This window comes from Pelecanus crispus, chromosome 10, assembly GCF_030463565.1.
Source record: "Pelecanus crispus isolate bPelCri1 chromosome 10, bPelCri1.pri, whole genome shotgun sequence".
Taxonomy (NCBI): Eukaryota; Metazoa; Chordata; class Aves; order Pelecaniformes; family Pelecanidae; genus Pelecanus; species Pelecanus crispus.
In genome coordinates this window covers 958,813-982,655 of record NC_134652.1, presented here as the reverse complement: position 1 = coordinate 982,655, position 23,843 = coordinate 958,813, and the positions used below count along the sequence as shown (strand labels likewise).

General features: G+C 54.3%; 1 protein-coding gene across 3 annotated transcripts; it reads left to right on the top strand.

Annotated features, from left to right (window-relative positions):
* The first annotated feature begins 583 nt into the window (after positions 1-583).
* DPYSL4 (dihydropyrimidinase like 4) lies at positions 584-20,257 on the top strand. 3 transcript variants are annotated; one of them, XM_075718054.1, is made up of 15 exons: positions 584-819; positions 1,946-1,982; positions 3,548-3,636; positions 4,259-4,443; positions 5,477-5,641; positions 7,370-7,431; positions 7,517-7,597; positions 9,836-9,904; positions 10,009-10,129; positions 10,847-11,003; positions 12,984-13,125; positions 14,230-14,400; positions 15,662-15,841; positions 18,763-18,934; positions 20,166-20,257. In XM_075718054.1, exons 1-15 carry the CDS (start codon positions 584-586, stop codon positions 20,255-20,257), a joined length of 1,959 nt encoding a protein of 652 aa, XP_075574169.1. The 3 variants fall into 3 exon arrangements, with proteins under 3 accessions (XP_075574169.1, XP_075574170.1, XP_075574171.1); XM_075718055.1 differs by lacking the exon at positions 1,946-1,982 and having other exon boundaries at positions 584-823; XM_075718056.1 differs by lacking the exons at positions 584-819; positions 1,946-1,982 and adding an exon at positions 1,256-1,294.
* Positions 20,258-23,843: the final 3,586 nt, after the last annotated feature.

Below are 23,843 nucleotides of genomic sequence, written 5' to 3'. Positions count from 1 at the left end.
GGGGGGGCACCGGGACCGGAGGCAGCGGCACCGGGAGCAGCAGCAGCGTCAGGGGGGGCACCGGGACCGGGGGCACCGGGAGCAGCAGTAGGGGGGGCACCGGCACCGGGGGCACCGGGACCGGGGCAGCGGCACCGGGAGCAGCAGCAGCGGCAGGGGGGGCACCGGGACCAGGGGCACCGGTACCGGGGCAGCGGAACCGGGAGCAGCGGCAGGGGGGGCACGGGGACCGGAGGCAGCGGCACCGGGGCAGCGGCACCGGGAGCAGCAGCACCGGCACCGGGGGCACCCGCACCGGCACCGGGGCAGCAGCACCGGGAGCAGCAGCAGCAGCAGCGGGGATACCCGCACCGGCACCGGGGCAGCAGCACAGGGACCGGGGGCACCGGCACCAGGGCAGCGGCACCGGGAGCAGCAGCAGCGGCAGGGGGGGCACCCGCACCAGGACCGGGGGCACCGGCACCGGGAGCAGCAGCACCGGGACCGGGGGCAGCGGGGGCACCCGCACCGGCACCGGAGGCGCCGGGACCGGCACCGGGGTCAGCGTCGGGGGTGTGCCGGGGGTCTCCGCGGCCCGCAGCCCATGTCGGTGCGGCGGGAGCCGGCGCTGCCCGCCTGCTTCGCGGGGCTGGGCGCGGGCAGCCCGCGGCCGCGGCAGAAGCGCGGCGGGATGTTCTGCAGCGTGGAGGACGCTTTCGACAACAAGACGCTGGACTTCGCCTCCCTCGGCGGCACCGGCACCGGGAACCCCTCCGGCGGGCACCGCCGCGACCCCGGCCCCGGCCCCGCCGGCCCGGGAGAGCCGCCCGGGGGCGGCCCGCAGGTGAGGGGCGGCTCCGCCGGGGCAGGGGCGGGGGTCGGGGCCGCCTCCCCGCCTCTCCCCGTCCCGTCCCGTCCCGGGAGGGCGGCCGGGGGCCGGCAGCGGGCCGGCTGCTCGCAGGGGACGGTCCGGGAGGGGCGGGGGGGTGGGGGGGCGGCGAGCGGCCGCTTTTGCTCCGGGGCCACAACTTCGCCGGGACCCCCGGCCCCCACCGCGGCTGCGGGAGCGGGCAGGGGCTGCGGGACCCCGGCGGGCGGCTCCGCTCCCTCCCCCGCCTTTGTCTGCAGCGCCGGGAGCGCGGCCCCGGGCCGGCGCCGGGCGGGGGGGAGCCGGCGGCAGGGGCGGGGGGCGCGCACGCAGGCGGGGGCGCGCAGGCACGGGCACGGCCGGCGGGCACACGCACGGAGGCGCGGGCGGGCGGAGCGCGGCGGGAAGATGTCGCAGCAGGGCAAGAAGAGCATCCCCCGCCCCACGGTGAGCGGCTCCCCCCATCCCCCCCGCCGCGCTGCGGGACCCCCGGCGGCTGCGGGGCCGCGGGTCCCCCCCGGGGGCCGCCCGTGCGGCCGGGAGCGCTGCGGGGTCGCAGCCGCTGAGGGGGGGCCCGGAGCCGCCGCTGCAGCCGCCGCTCCCCGCGGGCTCCGCCGCTGCCTTTGTTGGCCGCGGCCCGGCCCGAGCCCCCCGGCCCCGGCGCTTTGTCTGCCGCTGGCTGGGGCGCAGCCGGGGACCCCCCCCCCCCCGCCCGGGGCCGCCCCGCGGGGGCACAAAGGCGGGCGCGCCCCTCACCGCGGCCGCGGGGCTGCCCCGCCGCCTCCCCAACTTCCGTGCGGGCGGTGGGGCCGCGGACGCCGTTCCGAGAGGCTTTTTTCGGGGAAGGGGCTTGGCGGGGGTGGGGGGAGCATCCGCCTGCCCTGCTCCCTGCGCTCCGCCCGGCCCCGCTGCGGCGGCCCCGGCCGGGAGCTGCCCCGGGCTGCCGGGGGGGGATTCGCTTCCCCGGGGTCGGGGCGGCTCCGCAGCGGTGAGGGAGAATCTGTAGAGAGCGGTGCTCCCCCCGCCCCCCCCGCGCTTTGCTGGCTCGCGGCTGAGCTCCCCTGAAACCGTCCCGGTGGGTGCCTGCCGCTGCGGGAGAGGGGCTGCAGCTGGGGGGGGCGGGGAGGGGGTGAGGGTGGGGACGGGGAGAGGGTGAGGGTGGGGATGGGGACGGGGAGAGGATGAGGATGGGGATGGGGACGGGGGAGGATGAGGATGGGGATGGGGATGGGGACGGGTTGAGGATGGGGAGAGGATGAGGATGGGGATGGGGAGAGGATGAGGATGGGGATGGGGAGAGGATGAGGATGGGGATGGGGAGAGGATGAGGATGGGGATGGGGAGAGGATGAGGATGGGGATGGGGTGAGGATGGGGATGGAGATGGGGTGAGGATGGGCTGAGGATGAGGATGGGGATGCAGATGGGCTGAGGATGGGGATGGGGATGGGGATGGGATGAGGATGGGGATGGGGTGAGGATGAGGATGGGGATGCAGATGCAGATGGGCTGAGGATAGCCCCCGCAAGGGGAGGGGCCGTAGGGCTGTCCCGTGGGGCAGCCAACACTGAGGCTTCTTTTGATTGATTTTATGGGACAAGGGAAAACAATAACGATGCAATAAAAGCCTTGATAGTTTTGAAAACACAATGCAATTCTTTAACATTATTTTTATATATTTATATGTCAGTGATGCTCTTTAAAACAAGACCCCAAAATGTTTCACAGGCTGTTTTGCATCAGCACACATTGCTGTGTTCTAAGTCATCCTCTGGGCTGTATTGCCACGTGCTCCCGCATCCCTCGGTTGTTTTTGTGCTAAGGCCACGCTCTTTGTGTTGCCCGTTTTAGCCTTGGTAATAATTTTTCTAGCAACACCAGGGATTGGCAAAGGAATCCTCTTAAATTAGGCTGCAGCTCCATATTTACATAAATGCCACTGCTTTCTAATTTCTCTGGTTAAAGATTCTGCAAATCTGACAACTGTGCCACTGTCTTGCTTTGAAGTGAGGAAAGTCCTTGAGGCATTATCTGCCTCGCAAGACTGTGAAAATGAACCAACGTCAATGAACTACAGGTTAATAAGATGCATTTAAAAGTCTCCGTAACCAGAGCTGATGGAGGAGGCGGATGCGTGGCTGAGCTGCAGGACGTTCATCCTGCAAACCTTTTAAAATTGCTGAGAACTTGGGTCAGTCTCTGGACGTGCTGTGACGGAGCTCTGGGTGGGTGTCCTGGTTTCGTGGCGGTGGTGTGCTTCCTGCACGGCCGGTCGGGAGCAGCGAGGGCAGGAGCACGCTCCCTTCCGCCGGCTCCGCTCAGAGGTGCGCGGCTCAGCCCGGGGAGATGGGGCTGCTTGGTACCCAGCGCTGTCGGGCTCGGCTGCGCTGCCTGTGCTCCCCGTGGCTGGTACCGCACTTCACAGGAGAGCGTACCTTCCTCGCCAGTGACAACTTTATGTGGATTCCTTTGCAAAATACAGCTGGGCTTCATTCGGTGTTGCGTAGTTTGGGTATTCAAGTAAACTTGTGTGGTTGAAGGGCAAATATTAAGTCCTAGACTTAATGAAAGCTCATAATGAGTAAAGTAGCATCTAAATAAAGTAAGAAGATTTTTCTTTTAAATGAAGAAATCTTTAAGATTTAAGAAATCTTTAATCTTTAAAGTGATCTTTAAGAAAAGTGTGGTTTTTTTCCATTAGAGTGACCGGCTTCTAATCAAAGGAGGAAAAATTGTCAACGATGATCAGTCATTTTATGCAGACATTTATGTGGAAGACGGTTTAATCAAGTAAGTTAAAAATTTATATTTTATGATATAATTTCCAGGCATGATACAGTGCCATGGAATTTGAACAAGGTTCCTTTCTGTCATTTTTCTCTTGGAAATGCGTTCCCCTTTTGAAAAACAAGGACAGCTTTTTAGAATAGTGTCAGGACAGAACTACACTGGTGTACTTTTGTGGCTGGAAAGACGTATGAAGTCCTGACAGCCTGTGCTCTGCTCAGAGTTGTGCAGGAGACGAGCGAGGAGCCAGGCTGAGCTCTGCAGAGGGGCGCGTCAGAAGTAGCGGACAGGGTCCGGCACCGAGACCTCAGCAGCTCCTCTGCTCGGAGCGGGGTCCCTCAGCTGATGGCCTCGTGTCCCAGCGCTGCTGAGCGAGTGCCGGAGCCGGGAGCGGTGGGGTGGGTGCCGGTGGGACCCAGCAAATCCCGGCTCTGCTCCCGGCACCGACCGAGCGTGCCGTGCTACCGACGTGCAGCTTCTCCTGCCGGGGGAGAGCCCGGCCCCGCGGTGCGAGGGGGCCCGGGCAGCGCACGCGTGTGTGCCACGAGCAGTTCTTAGAAGTTGGTTTTGCGTCTTCACTTAAAAGGTGCTGCCAGTTAACAGGAGATCCTAATGTCGTTTTCAGACAAATTGGAGAAAACCTGATTGTTCCTGGTGGTGTCAAGACAGTCGATGCCTACAGCCAGCTCGTGATGCCAGGGGGGATAGATGTCCATACCAGGCTGCAGATGCCCATCATGGGGATGACCTCTGCCGATGACTTCTACCAAGGCACGAAAGCCGCCCTGGCAGGAGGCACCACGATGATCAGTAAGATGGAGCAGCATTCTAACACACTTCTAAGTAGAACATTCTTTAGCAAAATACATTGGGCCTTTTATCGTTGCGGAGATTATTTGCCCTCGCAGCAGAGAAATGTTAATTTCTGCTGTAGAAATCAAAGCATTACAAAGCCAATTAAAATGCATTATATGCCTTTCAGAACCTCCTTCCACTGCTACACACGTATATTAAAAATAGATAGTTGCTCCTGCTTCACCTCAGAAGAGAATAAAACAGAAGAAAACTTTAAACACCTTTTAATATGTTTTTAATAGCTTTGCAAGTGTGTTTTTATAAGAGTTTTTCAGCTCTGTGAGCACAGGTTCCGTTTTTGTGTTAATGCCATCCAATTTTGATTTCTTTTTTGTTCTTGTTCTGGTCCCAAGGCCCACTGTAGTATGTGACTGAAGGACCAGTCTCAACAAGTCCTGGCGCAGCTCTGTGCCGATCTCATTGCCAGTTGGTTTAGTTGTTGCTCAGCGCTGCTTATGCCAGGCAAGGACTTTCCAGCTTCCCCTGCTCTGCCAGGGGCACAAGGAGCTGGGAGGGGGCACAGCCAGGAGAGCTGACCCCAACTGCCCCAAGGGCCATTCCATCCCATCCGGCGTCATGGGCAGTATGGAAACTGGGGGGGTTGGCCGGGGAGCAGCGATCGCTGCTGGGAACTGGCTGGGCATCGGTCGGCGGGTGGGGAGCAATTGCATTGGGCAGCACTTGCTTTGAATATTATCATTATTATTATTATTATCATTATTATAGTGTTACTATTATCATTACTGTTTTACTTTATTTCAATGATTAGACTGTTCTTATGTCAGCCCAGGAGTGTTTCTCACTCTCACTCCTCCGATTCTCTCCCCCATCCCATCGGGGCAGGGGCAGCGAGCGATGGCTGCGTGGTGCTGAGCTGGGGCTGGGGCTGAACCATGACAACAAGGGTGCTGGTGGCGGCTGCGCTCTCCGGGTGTTTCTCTAGCCCGTTCCCCGGCAGGCGTGCTAACGCTGTGCAGTGTTTCCCCAGTTGACCACGTCTGCCCGGACGCTGGGACGAGCCTCCTGGCTGCCTACGAGCAGTGGCGCGGGAGCGCCGACGGCCAGGTCTGCTGCGATTACTCACTGCACATCGACGTCCCTCGCTGGCACGAAAGCCTGAAGGAGGAACTGGAAGCCCTGGTGAAGGACAAGGGTAAGGACGGGAAGAGCGGTGTTCTGGCAATAAGCCCACAAAACCCCACCACGTCATAATTCTTGCAGTGCGGGCACGTAAGCAAGCCGCCGCAGGGTAAGCTGTGGTAGCTATTGCTGCTGTGCCGCGCTGCTCTTAGCCAGCGATAAACGGAGTACGTGCGGGGGGACCGTGCTCCTTCGCTCTTGAGGCGTGAACCGCCCGCCTGCCGCCAACTAGGAGGAAGGCGTGGACGGGGGTGCTGACACGGATTCATGCCGTGATGTCTGGGTCGTGTGTTCTCACCACTGGGCAATTTACAGCCCAGTCATGAAAACTGATTTTTGAAACTAAAGGTTTCTGTACATCTGTTTTGTGTTCAAAAAAGGGGCAGACGTGGCACTTTGGGACATGGTTTAGTGGGCATGGGGGTGTTGGGTTGATGGTTGGGCTGATGATCTTAGAGGTCCTTTCCAATCTTAATGATTCCTTAATGATTCCTAGTTTTACTTTCAATCCAGCCACCAAGCCAGGAAACACAAAATTGCTACTCTCCCCTTAACTGGTTTAGTGTGGACTTGGTAGCGTAGGTTAATGGTTGGACTGGATGATCTGAAAGGTCTTTTCCCACCTAAACGATTCTATGCTTCTATGATTCTATCAGGCCCCCTAATTCAAGCTGCCTGATGTACAGAAAAGTATTTAAATAAAAATGTTCCAGACAGGGCTTACAGAATAAAACTAAGCTTTAGGCTTTCCATAGAGATTTCATTTGTGCCTGTAATTCCTGCACATCCTGACGTATCGGCTGGACACGGCTTACTGGAAAGCAGGCTGTGCGGCAGGAATTCCTGCATTTCATTAATACTTATTTCCATGTTTGGAACTACATTTTGCTTTCAGATATGCTAATGTAGAGCTAAATGACTTCAGTGTAATTTGCAGTCTTGCATGCAAGGGCTTAATTGGTCAATTAACATAGAAATTTGCAGTGAATTTCCTATTAAAATGTGGAATGGCTGAAGTAATGTAGCTATTCCAAGCTTGTACCGGGTATTTTTCATATGTACGTTCACATGAAATACAGTTTATTTGTAATTTGATTGTCGTTTGGGATTAGTTGTTGCCTCTATCCATATAAAATGCAGTAGCAATTCTCCAGCTTTGACTCAGTGCTTCGCGAATCATCCTTTATGTTAGATGGAAATGATAGAAATTAGGATTGCCTGCAATGCTGTATGCAAAGTGCTGCCCATCTATTTCTCTGCCTAAATAGCAATGCCCTAAATAACAGTGCTCTGATATTAGAGAGTCTCATCTTTTGCTGTAATTTAGTCTGAGCACTAATACACTAATTCAAAGACAGTTATCAGAAAGAAGTTGGGGATAAACCATAAATTGAAACCGCCGCTGGAGGGAAAACTCAGATTGGGAGCGATGCGTTTGATTCTGCGCATTCAGGCCAAGTTACAGAGAGTGCCTAAAATCAGAAATGGGCTATGGGTTGGGGTGGTTTTTTGATTCAGGTGCATCCAAGAAGAGGGGTGTATTGTCTGTCATGGCTCCCAAGTTCCGGGGTTCCGTTCTTGTGGGGACTGCTCCCGTTCCAGCCCTTCGCCTTGCTTTCCTTTCCGTCTAACCCCAGGCGGCACAGGCACCCCCCGGGTTCGAACACCCTGCCCAGCCCCTACCAGGTCACCGAGTTCTCAGCCGTGACAATAAACACGCATGCCATTTTCTTTTCTCAAGGTGTGAACTCCTTCCTGGTTTTTATGGCCTACAAAGACAAACTTCAGTGCACCGATGCCCAGGTAATAGAGCCAGCCAGTGTCCGGCGAACAGCTGAGCACGAACTGTGATTTATCTGATCTCGGGCAACCCACTGTCTCTTGGCAGATGTATGAAATATTCTGCATTATTCGAGACCTGGGGGCCATTGCCCAAGTGCATGCTGAAAACGGAGACATCATCGACGAGGTACAGTATTTATGTTCATTTAAATTACAAGCTGACCTGCGTGTTTTGATTTAAGGCAAAGTGCTGACTTAACAGATGGGCTGTAGTGTCTAGTGGGCGGTGGAGCGCTTCACTGCTTTTCACCTTCAGCTGGTGCAGCACACTCAGTAGGGATGAGTCCAGATGCGAGAAGGAGGAGCAGCCCGCTGTGACACCTGGCTGCTTTGGGGAGAGGACCGGCGAGCACTTTTCGGTGTCTGCTGTCAGCAGGGCATCGCCCCGGTCACTCACCTCTGAGATCTCCGGCAAAAGCCGAGCAGCGTGGAGCTCGTGGCCTTGCAGCAGAGCAGCCTTGGTCGGTGCGTGCGTGTGGGCACCGAGCCTTGCAGCAGGCAGGGGAACGGAGGAGCGGGGATCTGCGCTCCGGTATAAGCTGATTACCCAGGCCTTGGAGGGAAGGGGCTGACAGGAGACCCGGTGGTGGCAGCGTGTGCAGGCAGAAGAACGGGCAGGAGGATCGAGGGCACCTGCTACAATCGGCAGCATCCCCCCCAGTTGCTTGCACGCACTTGGGTGTCGTCACAGGAATCTTTACAAGGACTGTTCAGTGTTTCCCAACGAGTATGTTTTGGGGCTTCTTAAAGGATGACTGACTGCCTTAAGTGACACTTTATCGCATTATCTATCTTGTTTAGAAGTCTTGAGTCCTTGAGAAAGTAAAGAGGTTTCGATCTCTTGAAATAACATACATTACACTTGGCAATATTTGTCTTCAGAAATGGTACTCAGGAGCTTCCGTGGTGTTGCAGACTTGGCTCATGTTCATTATTTTTCCTTTTTACCTTTAGAAAAGAAAATCTTACATGCATACCGCAATGAGATGATACAAGGTAGACCTAGACTTGCAGTTCCTTTTAGCTTATGGTCACGCAAGTGTTCGGTCTGGTGGGGGAGGAGAGTTTAAAATGAATGCAGGATCCCAATCCTTCAGATGGGATTATTTGAACAAACAGGATAAAGGCTAATTCCCGCTTCCCCAGGATTTTATCTGAGACCTTTTCTTCAGCTGGCTGTGAAACATAATGTGGTCCCAAGCAGTTCAATATCTTCAGAAGAATTTTTTTTTAAGCTGCCAGCGTGACAACACTTGAGCCCCAGGGACAAACTTGGAGGATTATCTGCAATAAGAGTACAGTGGATGGAAAAATAACCGTCCTCTAAGAGCAGGATCCTTTAAAGCCTGCGAGATCTGGTCCATAGTGTTGAATAATGTCCTTGCATCTAACGCCAGCTAAGTGGGAGCATTACATGATACAGGACGTCACAGAAAGGAGACTGGATGAGGTGCGTGCTAGACATCTGCTTTCAAAGACAACGTGAGTAACCTGGGTGCAACCCAGCGTTGATTCCAGCTTCTGTCGCCGTGGGGTCCCGGCTAACACGGAGTCCCTGCAGGGACTTGATTCGTGACGTGAGGCTGTGGCTGCGGGGACGGAGGGCGTTGCTTTTCGGGGGAGCTGGTGCTGCCGGAGCAGCGGAGCCGGGTGGGAGAGGACGTGGGCGCAGCCAGGTGGGCTGCTGGGCTTCAGCCCCTGCGCTGGGACACGCGGCTGTGCCAGTGGCCGTGCAAAACCTCCCCTCCCGCTCCCGCCTCCCCCCAAAACTGCGAGGGGACGAGCAGCAGCAACCTTTCATCTCAGCCACATCCCTGCTACTGCATGGCAAAGTGCAGCGGGGACGGGGAATGCAGGTGGCCATGGCTGTGACTTACGGGCGAAGCTCTGGAGAGGTGGCACCCGCTGCACCGCGCTGACGGTCTCACGTGCCTCGCACCCATCTCTGCTTGCTCCATGGGCTTCTCGGAGCAGCTTCAGGCAGCCTCAGGCCCGGGGGAAACATCTGTTCCTGTCCTGTAGCCGTGCGTCGTGTCTAGCACAGCCTTAGAGTAAGCGGTGACGGGTTTACGATCCCACATCCTCCAGAAATAGAGCTGCGCTTGAGGAGTGGGGAAGGTCCACAGGTGCCGTTGGGACACAGCAGTTCCCAGTCCAGAAATGCTTCCACAGCATGAGGTGGGTCTGCTAGGAAGTAGCCGCAGTGGCTTATGGAGTGTCACAGTTACAAATGGTATCGCCTAGTCATATTGAGGAATTTCCACCATCCTTCAGGTCCTTCCGAAAAGCTGTTTTGTGTCCTGCATTGCTTCAGACAGGCTGTTCATGTCACCGACTGCTCTTTCGTTCATCTTTGTCCACCTAGGAGCAAAAGAGGCTGCTGGAACTCGGGATTACCGGGCCAGAAGGGCACGTCCTCAGCCGCCCCGAGGAGGTAACGTCTCCAGTCCTTCAGAGCTGCCCAGGGTTTAGAACAGCCGCTGCGGCTGTAGCAGAGGTGCCCTGAGACGTTTTCTGCCTGTGTTCTGGTGCCCGCAGGTGGAGGCGGAGGCAGTGTACCGTGCAATTACCATTGCGAAACAAGCCAACTGCCCCTTGTACGTCACCAAAATAATGAGCAGAGGTGCAGCAGATGTGTTAGCTCAAGCAAAGAGAAAAGGTAAAGCATTGTTTCATATGTACACGCTAATTGAGCCTATTTAAGTATGTCCAGGAGTATCATTCTAGCTGCAAGGCTTAAGAACTCGTTATCACCCAAGTTCTCTCACATTTTAAGGGTGCTAAAACTTGGTGTTGGCTTTTCTTCGCAGAGTGTGCCAGAGCTAATTGCTCTGAGCTGGAAAGATTTGAGGAGATGTGCTTGAAACTCTTGACACCTGAATCTCAGTAGACGCAGCTGAAGAAAAGGAAATAATTCACTTGCAGTCACTTGTCATGAACTAAATGAAAAACTAATGTGGAGCAAGCTCCAAATTCAAACTGGGGGTAGACTGGGAAGAGCTGGCAGCAATCCTGGGGGGATCAAGACAGAAAGCCATGCCCAGGGCCAGGCGGGGGTCCACAGCCACCTTTGCCCCCAACCAGGAGACTGCCAGAGGCTCTGCTTTGATGTAGAGGAAGGCACGATGGTTTGTAGATATGAATGTGTGTTTGGTCTAAGGAGAAAATAGATGGGTTCAAAACTTGTTTTGACAGCATTTCCCAGTTGTATGAGATAATCTGAGGGATTAATGTGAATTTAAAAAGCTGAAATACTGAGAACGCTGGAGATAAGTGAAACCACCTTGCATAGTTAACCACAGTATTTGTCTGCACTGGGTGAAAGAGGCTGCAGGACATGCGGCGCGTTTGCGCTCATTAAGCGATTGCTCCGTAGGCACGGTTGTGTATGGGGAGCCCATTACCGCCAGCCTGGGCACCGACGGCTCGCACTACTGGAGTAAAAACTGGGCCAAAGCTGCAGCCTTCGTCACGTCTCCCCCCATCAGCCCGGACCCCGCCACGCCAGATCATCTCACCTCCCTCTTGGCCTGGTGAGTTCCGTGCCGGCACGGGTGCCTGAGCGCATCTGTCGCGTTTGCATCCCGCCTGCATTTGTTCGAATGCCGTGTGCAGCAGCAGCGTCGCCTGCGGAGCGGGGGCTGGCCGGGGGGTCACAGCCTCCGGGGTCCTGGGGGTACCCCCAGTCTTCTCCCACCCCTGGGCACTGTAGGGTGCAGCAGCACAGCGAAGGCTGGCACGCAATTCAGCCGTCCCCTTGATACTATAATCGGAGTAGGAAAAATACTCTATCGATTGTTGCACTTTCCCATATCAAAAGAATAAATCTTTGGGGTTTTGAGGAAGGAGCCAGGTGACTCTTTCAAAAAGAGTCTAAAATATGCTTTGATGAAGCCAGGTAATAGTTACCAGATTTTCTATGTAAAAATCAGGCTCACGCTGCCCAGTTTCTCCTTCAGAACCGGAGGCAGGGAGGGCGCAGCGTCCCGCGGGATGGTCAGGACACCCCAGCGCAGGAGGGACAGCGGTCGCTGCCGCCCTGCCTCGTGTGTCCTGGGGAAAGGCTCCCACACTGCTTTAGCATTAAAGCAAAAAGAAGGATTTTATTGGAAGCAGTGTTGGGCATTTGCAAGGTTTTGCACCGTCACGGTGTGGAGTTGTTTCGATGTATTGCATTATGCAGCAAAGCCCCAGGGGCCGGCAGGAGCATCTCTGGAGCCGTGCACGGACCAGGTGGGTGCTGGCAGCCCGGACCAGGCAGGGAAACACAAACGGGCAGGGAAACACAAACACCCACGTGCTGGGGCTGTATCCAGGGACACAGCCGCCAAGCTGTTAATCACGGCTGGAGCTTTGCCACGGGCCACGGTTTCACATTTCGTAGCAAATATGCCCCAAATTTGTCACCGCCGCCTTGCAGAAAGCAATCCGTAGAAGTGGGGATTCGCTCACAGCGGCGGGTTTGCATGCAGGTGCCCGCAGCTCGGCCCTAGCGTCTTCACAGCCCGCGGAGCGGCACCCGTCAGGAAAGCTGCCTGCATTAACTGCAGTTTGGTATGGGTGGACTTAGAAAAATCAGGTGCAGAGGTAATGCATGAAGAATTTTTTGAAAGGGGATGAGAGATGTTTATGGATCCAGATAATTGTAAAAGAATTGCATTCAATATATATAGTAAAGAAGAAATAAACATTTCTTAGAATTCCCTGAATGCGATTTTTTTTTTTTTTCCTAGACGGATAAACAGTTGTTAACAAAAGTGTTTCATGTTAGCATATCTTACATAGTATATAAAGATATCTCAATACATTCAATATTTTCTTAAAAGAGGCAGTAAAATACGAGCATAGTTCCGTCTAGCACAGCCTTGACAGAAGTCTGGAGGCGTGCTCCCAGGCTGCTCGACACACACGTGCTCGGTTCCCTTCTTGCCCCGCCGTGCCTTGCCTGCCGGCATGGATCCAGCTCCTCCCACCCTAGTGTATGACAGCACATAACATTTGGGCTTATCCGTGAGCGTGTTTTATTTAACCGTATCCTTGCTTTAAAAGAACCTTGCTTGGAGAACCGTTTCTTAAAATAAGCTGAGGTTCAAAAGGAAGGTGCAGAAATTAAAATGTTGGCTTAACTAGTAAAAATAATGGGCAGTTTGGAAAAGAATATAAGTAGTGCTTATGAGGCTGCTGGTTACATCTTTTAGATGATTCCAGTGCTTAATTCCGGTATAAATCAGTAGAGTGAGATGCCTCTGCGTACCTGTAAAAATTGCCTTTTAACTTGGCTTCCCTTGGGATTTACGGAAGGTAAGTTGCCTGCCTTTGCAGCCTTTGTTGGTGAAACAGTCTGTACCGAAGAGACGGAGCACGAAGCCCGCAGGCCATCCGTGCCACGCGCAGCTTTCCGGGCGAGGGCGGCGTCCTCCCGCCGAGGGGAGCGGCGCCGCGGGGCGGGGGCGGTGCTGCTGGTGCCGAAAGTCGGGTGCCTCCTCTGACCCCCTGCGCTGTGCTTTGCCTAGCGGGGACCTGCAGGTCGCCGGCAGCGCTCACTGCACCTTCACCACCGCGCAGAAGGCCGTGGGGAAGGACAACTTCACCCTCATCCCCGAGGGAACCAACGGCATCGAAGAGCGGATGTCGGTAATTTGGGAAAAGTGCGTGGTAGGTATCAAAGCAACGCCCGATTCCTTGCGAAGCTATGGATGCAAGTGAGCAGTGCTTGCGCTCGGCGATGTCAGCGTCCTCGTTAGTTCAAACGAGCCAGGAGGCGTGACATTGTCTAGACTGCTGCTCCAGAGGAGCTTGCTAATGGGGGAATACGTGACACTCGAACGCCTTCAATGTGTCTTCAAAGGCTTCGGTGCGGGGATCATCCGCCCCACTCTCGCTTGCAGTCAGAAGACAGAGTCTCTCCGACAAATTTTCCTAAGGGCAAGACGCGACGTTCCTCTTCCCCGCTGCTTGCGGGAGGCGGATGGGGACAGGGCGTCTCTCCCGTGGTGGCCATGGCCATGGCCATGCCTGCCAGCCGCCCGCTCGCCCCAGGCCCACCGGTGGGGACAGGTTCCCACGGCACCTCCGAGCCTGCCGGGCAGAGTTGCGCTGCTGCTGCCGAGGGAGAGCTGCGGCGCACGAGCGCCCGGCCAGTGGGACCGAGCCCCATGTCCGTGCACACCGGTGCACCCTGCCCTCCCGAGGAGCATCCCGGGGAGGCTCCAGCCTCCCTCCACGGAGCAGGCAGCTTCGGGCGGACTTCCAGGAGCTTGGGAAGCAAGCCACCCTGAAGTCTCTGTCTTAGGCAGGCTTTGTTCAAAGCTAAATAGAACTTAGCTTAAGATAATAAAGAGGATAAATAGCACTACTTAGGTTCACTTCCAGTCTGTCTTCATGGAAATATCCTTAACCATCTTTGGTGAACGTGAGATGCCTGCACAGGGAGTTGGAGCCTACCAGTGAAGGTCTTGTTTTTCAGAGACCTTAAATTTCACAGAGTCCAGGGAAACTAAAAACCTCTATTGTATTATTTAGCCCACAGGGACAAGGCTCAGCCCCGCCACATCTCCCTTGTCCCCAGAATTGCAGCCCTGTCGCAGTGTGGATCCTCACACCGCACTGCCACGCAGCTCGATCCTGCGATTTCTTCTCCCGGTGCCTTGTTCCCGCTGGTGGGAGAGCGGGGGTCCGGCCACAGGGACAGGGCTGCTGCCCGCTGCGGGAAGCAGGGCACGTCTCTGGTGATGGTCCTTCTTCCCTTCTGTTTCCCAGGTCTCCGGGAAGATGGATGAGAACGATTTCGTGGCGGTGACCAGTACCAACGCTGCCAAGATCTTCAACTGCTACCCCCGGAAGGGGCGCATCGCTGTGGGTGCCGACGCAGACTTGGTTTTGTGGAACCCCAAGGCTACTAAAATCATCTCAGCAAAAACCCACAATCTGGTAAAATATTTTAAAAATTATTTTCTTGAACTGGTTTTAGAGACAGAAGAGAGCAGTAAAGCAATGTATCTCTTCAGATCACACAGATCAGATTATTCAGCAAGGGAGGAGCTGTTTAGGTGGATAAAGTGATGAAGAACCTCACATTTCCTTTTTAAAATACAAGCAAATGAAAATATCCTTCGGTTACTGTAAAGCTGGAGAATTGGGAAGGGGTAGGATCGTACTTGAGTCACAGAGTGACTGCTCGGAGACAGTCGGCCTCTGGTACACAAATTTTACGATCAATGTACTCGAATGTGAGTGCTGAACTTAAGTATTAAACTATGAATATAGTTTAATATATCAGCATCCCTCGCAAAGAGCCAGACCCATTCCTGCTCGTGCTCCCGTCCTCTGCGGGCGCTGCCTGTCCGTAGGGGTAGCTCATTTGGGAGAGATTCGGGTGCACCTTAATGGCATTTTAGCCGTGGTTTTCCAGGCCATGGATGTCCCCAAACTAATTTCCAGCATGAGCCTCAGACAGAATGCTGCAAGGTGAAAGAGAGAGGAGGTGAGGTGTTGTGAGGAATGTTGGCGACAGAGCTGATTGAAGTTAATGTAGAAACATTTTGATCCATGAGGTTTTTTTCACCAAAATGTTTTTTTTATTGAAGAAAATTATCATTATGATTGAAATACTCAAGTCTTTTCCTTAAAAAAAGAGGAACAGGTTATTTTTTTGGTCCAGAAAATTCACTTCTGCATTTTTATAATGCTGTAATTTTTCACTGTAAAGTTTATTTTTTGGAGAGTTTGTTAGTGACGGTAATGGGAGCATTTGCAGAAAGTGGCACCACTTTGCATTTCTCACAAAACAGACCTGACTTTCCATACCTGTTTCGGTAGAAGCCTTGCAGTGACTTGGAAGAAATGACAAGAACTTCTGTCCCCAAATGGAGAACTGAAGCAGAGCTCTTCTGGGGCTTAGGGGGAATTAATTGGTCACGTATAGTAAAAGTCTAGCCTGCTCCAGGAGCGCTGCGTGTCTTCTGGGCAAGTGCTGAGTGTTCTGAGGATTTAGTTTCTCCATTCCAGTTTGCTTTAGTTCATCCAATTAGAAGAACCTTATTGTCTGAAATGTAAAGGGTTCGTTAAGTACAACCACTTGTGCACGAGGAGCAGTGTACAGAAACAGGGGGGCGGGGGGGGTGTATAGTTGGCTAGACTGTCACCTTCTCAAGTCTTAAACATGCTGAATATCTGGGTTTGTTCTTTCCAGAATGTGGAGTACAACATATTTGAAGGCACAGAGTGCCACGGGGTTCCTACTGTGGTCATAAGTCAAGGAAGAGTGGTTCTTGAAGATGGAAACCTGTTTGTCACCCAGGGGTCAGGTCGCTTCATTCCTAGAAAGACATTCCCAGATTTTGTTTATAAAAGGATAAAGGCAAGAAACAGGGTAAGGAGGATTTTATTTGCAATGATCCCACATTTTTGTTGCAATCTCTGCATTGTATTGCGGTTGCTGTTATAGTAAGCTTCCTGATGGAATAGGCAACAGAAACAAGAATATTATTAATATGATTTCTTCTTAGGCCTTGGAGATTTGTAATGTTGTCATGTAACTGCTTTGGTGTGTGGCTTGCCACATTAAACAATAATGCTTATTTTAGTATTATAACTAATAATACTAGTAGTAGTAGTAATAATTAGTATATTTTTATATATAAATATATATAAAATAATTAGTATTTTATATGTATAATTAGTATTATATACTAGTATTAGTATTATTTGCCTATTATAAAGTTACAAAGCAAAAATACGACTTCTAGCAAATCTGGTTTTGTTTGTTTTGCATTGAGGTAGAAGGGAGGAATTAATTCCTCTCCTACCTGTATTAGAAAAGTTTATGTTACTGTATTACCAGTATCTGCTTTGCATCCATCAAAGGCTAATGGATGCAGCGTTCGGTAGTTACTGGAAATACAGTAAGATAAATCCTTCACTGTGCTAGCACAGCGTTTTTAGGGGATATGAAGACATGCAAATATATAAAAAGCTTCTTAACAGCGCTGCCCTCCTTCCTTTTTCCGTGCATTATTTTAGACATTTTCATTACGCATTGTAGATGCAGGTAGAGCAGAGATCATTAACCCCAAATTACCCGCAGAGGCACCCGCGGTGCTGGCAGCTGCAGCAGTAACCCCCAGCTTCAGGGTGCCTGGGGGTGCGGGGTGGGACCCTGCCAGATCCCTCCGGGATGGGGATGGATGGGACCCTGCCAGATCCCTCCGGGATGGGGATGGATGGGACCCTGCCAGCTCCCCGCGGGATGGGGATGGATGGGACCCTGCGGGATGGGGATGGATGGGACCCTGCCAGATCCCTCCGGGATGGGGATGGATGGGACCCTGCCAGATCCCTCCGGGATGGGGATGGATGGGACCCTGCCAGCTCCCCGCAGGATGGGGATGGATGGGACCCTGCGGGATGGGGATGGATGGGACCCTGCCAGCTCCCCACGGGATGGGGATGGATGGGACCCTGCCAGCTCCCCACGGGATGGGGATGGATGGGACCCTGCCAGCTCCCCGCGGGATGGGGATGGATGGGACCCTGCCAGGTCCCCGCAGGATTGGGATGGATGGGACCCTGCCAGGTCCCCGCAGGATTGGGATGGATGGGACCCTACCAGATCCCCGCAGGATTGGGATGGATGGGACCCTGCCAGGTCCCCGCAGGTTTGGGATGGATGGGACCCTGCCAGGTCCCCGCAGGATTGGGATGGATGGGACCCTGCCAGATCCCCACGGGATGGGGATGGATGGGACCCTGCCAGGTCCCCGTGGGAGGCTGGGTCTCCCTGCGGCACAGTGGGCAGACACTCTGTGCCATCTTTTTTTATCATAAAGGACGGAGTTTGCTAAGCTCAAGCCTTGACGCACAGTGAGCTGAAGTCCCTGCTCCGGCGGGACAGTAACCGGGTGTCCGCCCAGGCGGTGAGGGGTTGGTTTGCTCAGTTAATGCATTCAGGCAGGGGCATCCGGCACTTTGCAAACCACCCGGAGGCCTGCCCGTGCCCATTCTCCATCCTTGATTTAACCAGAGCTTTTGACAAAAGCTACAGTCAGAAGGAGCACTGGGAAACACTGAGCAGGGTATTTTCTTCACAAGATATGCAGCACAATGAAGACAAAGGTCATGCAAGAGAAAAATTTCTATGGAAAAATGCTATATGCGTCTTAACCTATCAGTCTGTGCCTTCTTAATTTGAAACCCAGCACTTTTCATCTTCAAAACGAGTCCCTTCTGACCCTGTGGTTGTCAAAGGGCTGTCACTGCTTCGTCTGGGAAGAGAAACAGCCTTAAGGAAATCTGTGATGAAACACTGGTAACGAAGTCGTTACGGCTTTGTCTCCCATAGCGGCCGTGAGCGCCCAGGGCTGAGCTCGCCCTCCCTGCAGGAGGACACGATGGTCACACTGGGTGACACCGGCGGGGGCATGCAGCCCTCAGGGGAGCGCAACCCCTGGCCACCTCTCGGAGCCCGTTTTCCCAGGGTGACAGGAGCTCTGCCCGTGGGTCCGGGCAGCACCCTCTGCTTGGCTTTGAGGGTGGGAAGTGCCGCTGGCTGCCCCATCCTGCCTGGGCTGCCGTCTCCCTGGGGAGCCATCTGGTCTGGTCTGTTTGGGGGTGCAGACTCCCCAAAACCCCTCAGTAAGGGTCAAGCACAGACAGAAGGACAAGTCATTAGAATCATAGACTCATAGAATCGTTCGCTTGGAAAAGACCTTTAAGATCATCCAGTCCAACCATTAACCTAACATTACCAAGTCCACCACTAAACCAATTACGGGTAGAGTAATAATTAATTTCACGTTTCCTGGCTTGATGGCTGGATTATTTTTTAATGAAATAAAACAAGGAATCATTAAGGTTGGAAAGGACCTCTAAGATCATCAGTCCAACCATCAACCCAACACCACTGTGCCTACTAAACCATGTCACAAAGACCCTGGGTCTTGGTCACCTGAGCTTAAATAGAATCATAGAATCATTTAGATTGGAAAAGCCCTTTAAGATCATCCAGCCCAACCATTAACCTACACTACCAAGTCCACACTAAGCCAGTCAAGGGTAGACCAGACTGAACCATGTCCCCAAGTGCCACCTCTGCCCGTTTTTTGAACAATTCCAGGGATGGGGACTCCCCCACCTCTCTGGGCAGCCTGTTCCAATGCTTGACCACCCTTTCTGTGAAGAAATTTTTCCTAATTTCCAACCTAAACCTCCCCTGGTGCAGCTTGAGCCCATTTCCTCTCGTCCTCTTGCTAACTAAATACGTGCCTTACATGTCTCTTACTCCCTGCCTCGTAGCTGGCTGAAGTGCACGGCGTCCCCAGAGGGCTGTACGACGGACCGGTCCACGAAGTCCTTGCGAGCGCCAAAGCCGTGGCCCCCACCCCGGCGTCCAGGATCGCACCCTGTGCGGGCAAAGCCCAGGCTCCTCCCGTGCGCAACCTCCACCAGTCGGGATTCAGCTTGTCTGGTAGGGCCCGGGGCCCCCGAAAGTCGGGGAGGGAGGGTGCTGGTTTGCATGGGCATCACAAAGTCCCGGGATTGTGTGAGCGGCAGGGCAAAGCTGAGGAATAGAACCTTAATTTTTGCTCAGTAAAAAGCAATTCGTACTGTTGCAGCAGCCTAGGGACTCCATGCAGCACAGGAATCTCCAGAGTGCTTTACAGTATCTGTGTAAATGCCCTGCCCCGGTCACTGGGGACGCTGCCGTGGCTGTCGGGGGGTCGGGACTTCAGCCCCGGCTGCGTCCCCTGCAAGTCGGGGGTTAGAAGTGGTTGGGTTTGTAGAGATTAGCCAATAACTCCATTTTCAGGAACAAAAAGATAATTTCTTCAGTCTGTCTGTGTAAGCAGGCAGCGACTCGCTCAGCATCCTGCAGAAATCTGCCTGGCAGCTCTAGGGACCTTGGAAAGCCAACACTCTGCTATAAAATGACTTGCGTAATTTTGTTTTCTTAGCTGGTTGAAATCAGATGGATCACATATTGTTTAATAAATGTACAAGGTCCCACATTTTATTATAGAGAAACTGTTTATTTACAGGAAAGCCACTTACAATGTTTCCCAGAAAGAAGCAATAAAAAATAAAGATGTTCAGGCAAATAAAACCATTCCAAACTGTACTATGCTAATATAGTGACCAAAATTACATCTAATGGAAACTCTAGCATTTCCCACAAAAGCAATAGAATCATAGAATCATTTAGGTTGGAAAAGCCCTTTAAGATCACCCAGTCCAACCATTAACCTACACTACCAAACCCACACTAAACCAGTCAAGGGCAGACCAGACTGAACCATGTCCCCAAGTGCCACCTCTGCCCGTTTTTTGAACCCCTCCAGGGATGGGGACTCCCCCACCTCTCTGGGCAGCCTGTTCCAATGCTTGACCACCCTTTCTGTGAAGAAATTTTTCCTAATTTCCAACCTAAACCTCCCCTGGTGCAGCTTGAGCCCATTTCCTCTCGTCCTATCGCTAACTACATGGGAGCAGAGCCCAACACCCCCTCCCTGCCCCCTCCTGTCAGGAGCTGCAGAGCGATCAGGTCTCCCCTCAGCCTCCTCTTCTCCAGGCTGAGCACCCCCAGCTCCCTCAGCCGCTCCTCATAAGGCCTGTGCCAATGTTTTATGATTTGTGCGTTTCAAGCAGCGGGACTCCCGTGCCGCGCCACCAGCACGCTCCATGCCTGTCCTCTTCCCTAGGGTCGCAGGCAGACGACCACATCGCCAGGCGCACGGCTCAGAAGATCATCGCCCCGCCGGGCGGGCGGTCCAACATCACCTCGCTGTCCTGATGCGGCAGCCCGGGGGCTTCGCTCTCCCCCCTGCGCCGCCGGCGTCCCGGCGTGGCTGTCCCCACCGCGGGGCCGTGGTCCAGCCGGGAAGGGGACGGTGGGTCGCCCTCAAGCTCAGGATGAAAGCCGAGCATTCGTCAGCTGCCCCAGCCCCTTCTTCTCGTAGGTAGAAATTAGAGTAACCCTCCCGAGAGGTAGCGCTCCCATCTGGATTTCTCCCAGTCTGTATTTCTTCACTAGCTACTCGGAAAGCCCTTAGCTTGTGCATGCGGGCACCTAGACGTACACGCGGCAGCGTGCTCAGCCGTGCTGCTGGCTAGCTTGTGGCCAGGACAAAAATGAAGGTGCATTTTGGCTGGAATACGCTCCTTTCTAGTAGCAACGACTGCACTTTCTAGTCGAAGGACTTCTAACCGATAAACACTGCCGAATCCATATGGTTTTAACGTGGCGAGTTGCAGCTCGTCTGTTTGCAGCCTCCCCGAGCAGAGCGCTGCGCCAGCTCGCCGCGCAGCCCTGGCCGTGCTGCGGCAGTCACCGCCACTGCGCCCGTGAGCCAGCGCGGCTCTGCGGGACGGCAGCACGTCCGTCTGTCCCTGCGGTGGTCACAGCGTCAGTGGGGCGGGTGTGGGCGCCCCGTGTCCCGGGGCAGGGTGGGTGCTGGGTGCTCCTGGGGCCCCGAGCTGCAGCGGGGGGCTGTAGGCTTTCCGTTAGGCTTGGTTTTTAAAGATGATTTATACAGTTTTTTCAAGAACCGAGTGTAAGTCTTATAACCAATAGCAAGGCTTATTTGAAGGCCAGTTGCATATGACAAACTCTTTTATAAAGGTTCTTATAGCCTGTTTATTATATTTAAAGGTATGTACAATGAAGGTGAACCTCTATGCCACGAAGCTATGCATGTACCTCTAACAGAACGGCTCGCCATTCGGTTTCTGTTCCTTGCTTTGAATAAAGTTTGTTGGAAATCATAAACAATAGAAGCGGTTCATCCAGCTTAGTTGATTTTTGTGCTTTCTTCCTTTGGGTTTTCCATGCATGAAGGTTTGTAACAGCAGGTCATGACTTGCAGGCTGCTGTGCTCCCCTTTGATGATGAAAAGAGTCATTGCTAGCTGCGCGGGAATGATGGAGAATCCTGCCCTGCTGCTTAGGCCTGGCACGCCTGCCACGAGCTGCTCGGCCAGGTCCAGGGTCACAGCCGGCCTGCCCACCGACAGCCTTTGGTTTGCAAATAGAGCCGAACTGCCATGCGGGTGCGCTGATTTTGTCCCAGTAGGTCAACACCGCTTGCAGTGCCTGTGAGACGCAGGGGCAGTAGGAGCTGCTGTGAGGTGTCTGTGAGACGCAGATCCTCCTCGGGCAGCGTCAGGCTGTGGTTTCCAGCTCCGTCTGAAAGCAGGGAGCAAGAAAGGGAACGGAAGAGTTGTGGAAGCGTGAACAAGCATCTGCCCCGTAGGTGAAAGGTGAAAGCATACCCTTCTGCAGCTCTGGGTACATAACTTGGATGAAAATAAGTGTCCGGTACTGTCTAAGTGCCTAAGACATCTGTAAGGGCCATAGCCCTCCGCTCTGCTGGGGCTGAGGCAGCCCACGAGGTCGGCAGATAACACCAGTAAGGGAAAGGGGATGGGGGGCGGTGGCAGAAAGCGCCGGCACCGTCCACGTGCCGAGCCGCCGCGGGGACGGGCTGCCCTGCAGACCTCGGGGTGGAAGGTGTGGGGGCGGCGGTGACCCCCCCCGGCCCGGAGCCACGTCCCGCAGCGGGAGCTTGGGTGCCGGGGACGAAGCCTGGTGGGTGTGAAACCTCGTTGCAGGCACTCGTATGCAACCCATGGGTTAAATATGAATGAATGTGCTATTATCTGAATTCATCCACTGAAAGCAGGAAGGGTTTTTGTGGTGGGTTTTTTTTTGTGGGTGTTTTCATTATCTGATCTGACCTACATCTCATAGCTTAATGCAATGACCTGCTGTAATTCCTGCATCAAACATATATGAAAATGCATTTGTTCATGTATTTTTATATTTAATGTTAAGCAAATTATTTAATTTGTTGGTTTTCTGGTTTTTCCTGCAATTGCACCAAAACTATTGAACACCTATTTATTTTCTTTCTAAACAGAGTTTTAGGGGTTTAAAGCGATAGCAGTGGAAACAGCATAAGGAATGGGAAAGGTAGAAGTTGCAGTCTGCTGGCAGTGCCCTCTCCCGACTGCCCGGACATCCATGGGGTGACAGGGATGCCCCCAGCACCCCCAGCGCGGTGGCACTGAGCAAGGGAAGTTCTGTGATCTCTGCCCTGGAAAGCTCCCTGTCCCCAGCAGCCAGGCTCGTTAGTGAAAGCTACCTCGGGACAGCGGGGACCCGGCAGGAGCTGGAGACGCTGTCCCCTCTCCCCGCATCGCCCTGCAGAGGTGGTCTGGGCTGGTCCCTCCGTTCACCTCGCCAGCTGAGGGCCGAAATCCGGCCGTGCCTTCCCCTTGGAAGGGAGGGATTACATTTATCTCCTCCGGCAGGGAGCCAATTCCCAAAGGGAGGTGTGGAGCCGGCACTGCTGTGTGGTCGCCCCAGCACGGAATGGGGCTGAGACCATTTCTGCAGCTCCCGCGGTGCCAGGAGATGCTGAGCAGAGTCGCGGCAGAGCCAGCCGCCTGCTAACGCGGCCAGAGCCTCCGGGAAACGAAACCACCCGAGGCGCAAACACGGTCTGTGTCTGGCCCTAATTTCTTTGGACAGCTTTCCTGCAGGCTCTGGGTCAGGCGCACACAGACGGGGAGCAGGGGGAGGTTTCGTGCCCTTGGCCAAGGGCTTGGCAGCTGCCAGCTGGCTCTGCGGCAGCAGCAGCGAGGAGCCCCCGCGCCCCACGTTTGGAGCGGGGATGAACCTCTCACTTCCTAGCAGAACGGCAGTACTATTTAAAAAAACAGTAAAATTCAAAGACAACAATCACCCGGTCCAAAACAATACTGACTATGCGATGCAGCATATCGGTCTCAAATGGATGCACATTTACAGGCAGCAGAAAATCTGCACGGTGCTAAAATCGAGAGCGAGGGCAGCCCGCAGCCAAGCAGCCTGGAGCTGCCGGGAGGAACCCGGCCAAAGGTGCCCGAGGGCCGCAGGACCCGGCTGCCCCGGCAGCTCACCAGGCGCAGCGGGGCAAAGCGGGGAGAGGGATGCTGCAGGGCTCACGCTTGCTGCGTGGAAATGGTCCTGACGCTTCCCTCAACGTGCAAATCAGCTGGCAGACAGACACAAGATTAGCACTGCGTTCCCATGCTCTTTGCTGCTTTTTTTCCCCCAGCTTGTGGCAAACCTTGCCTTGACCGGCTCTGCGGGGTAACCGGGCTCCTCCCCAGCCCACCTGCGCCGGCATCAGCCGCTGGCACCCGCCTCTCCTTCAGGTCCCATCCGAAACAGCGGCGCAATAAATCGCAGCAGGTAAGATAGGTGAAGTGGAGCGGTGAGCATGGGGAGGGCCGTTCCCTGCTCGTCCCACCCCGAGGGCGAGCCCTCGCAAACGCTGTTTGGGGCAGTTCAGGCACAGCGACAACGGGCACAGGGCAGGCAGCTGTAGAGCTGCT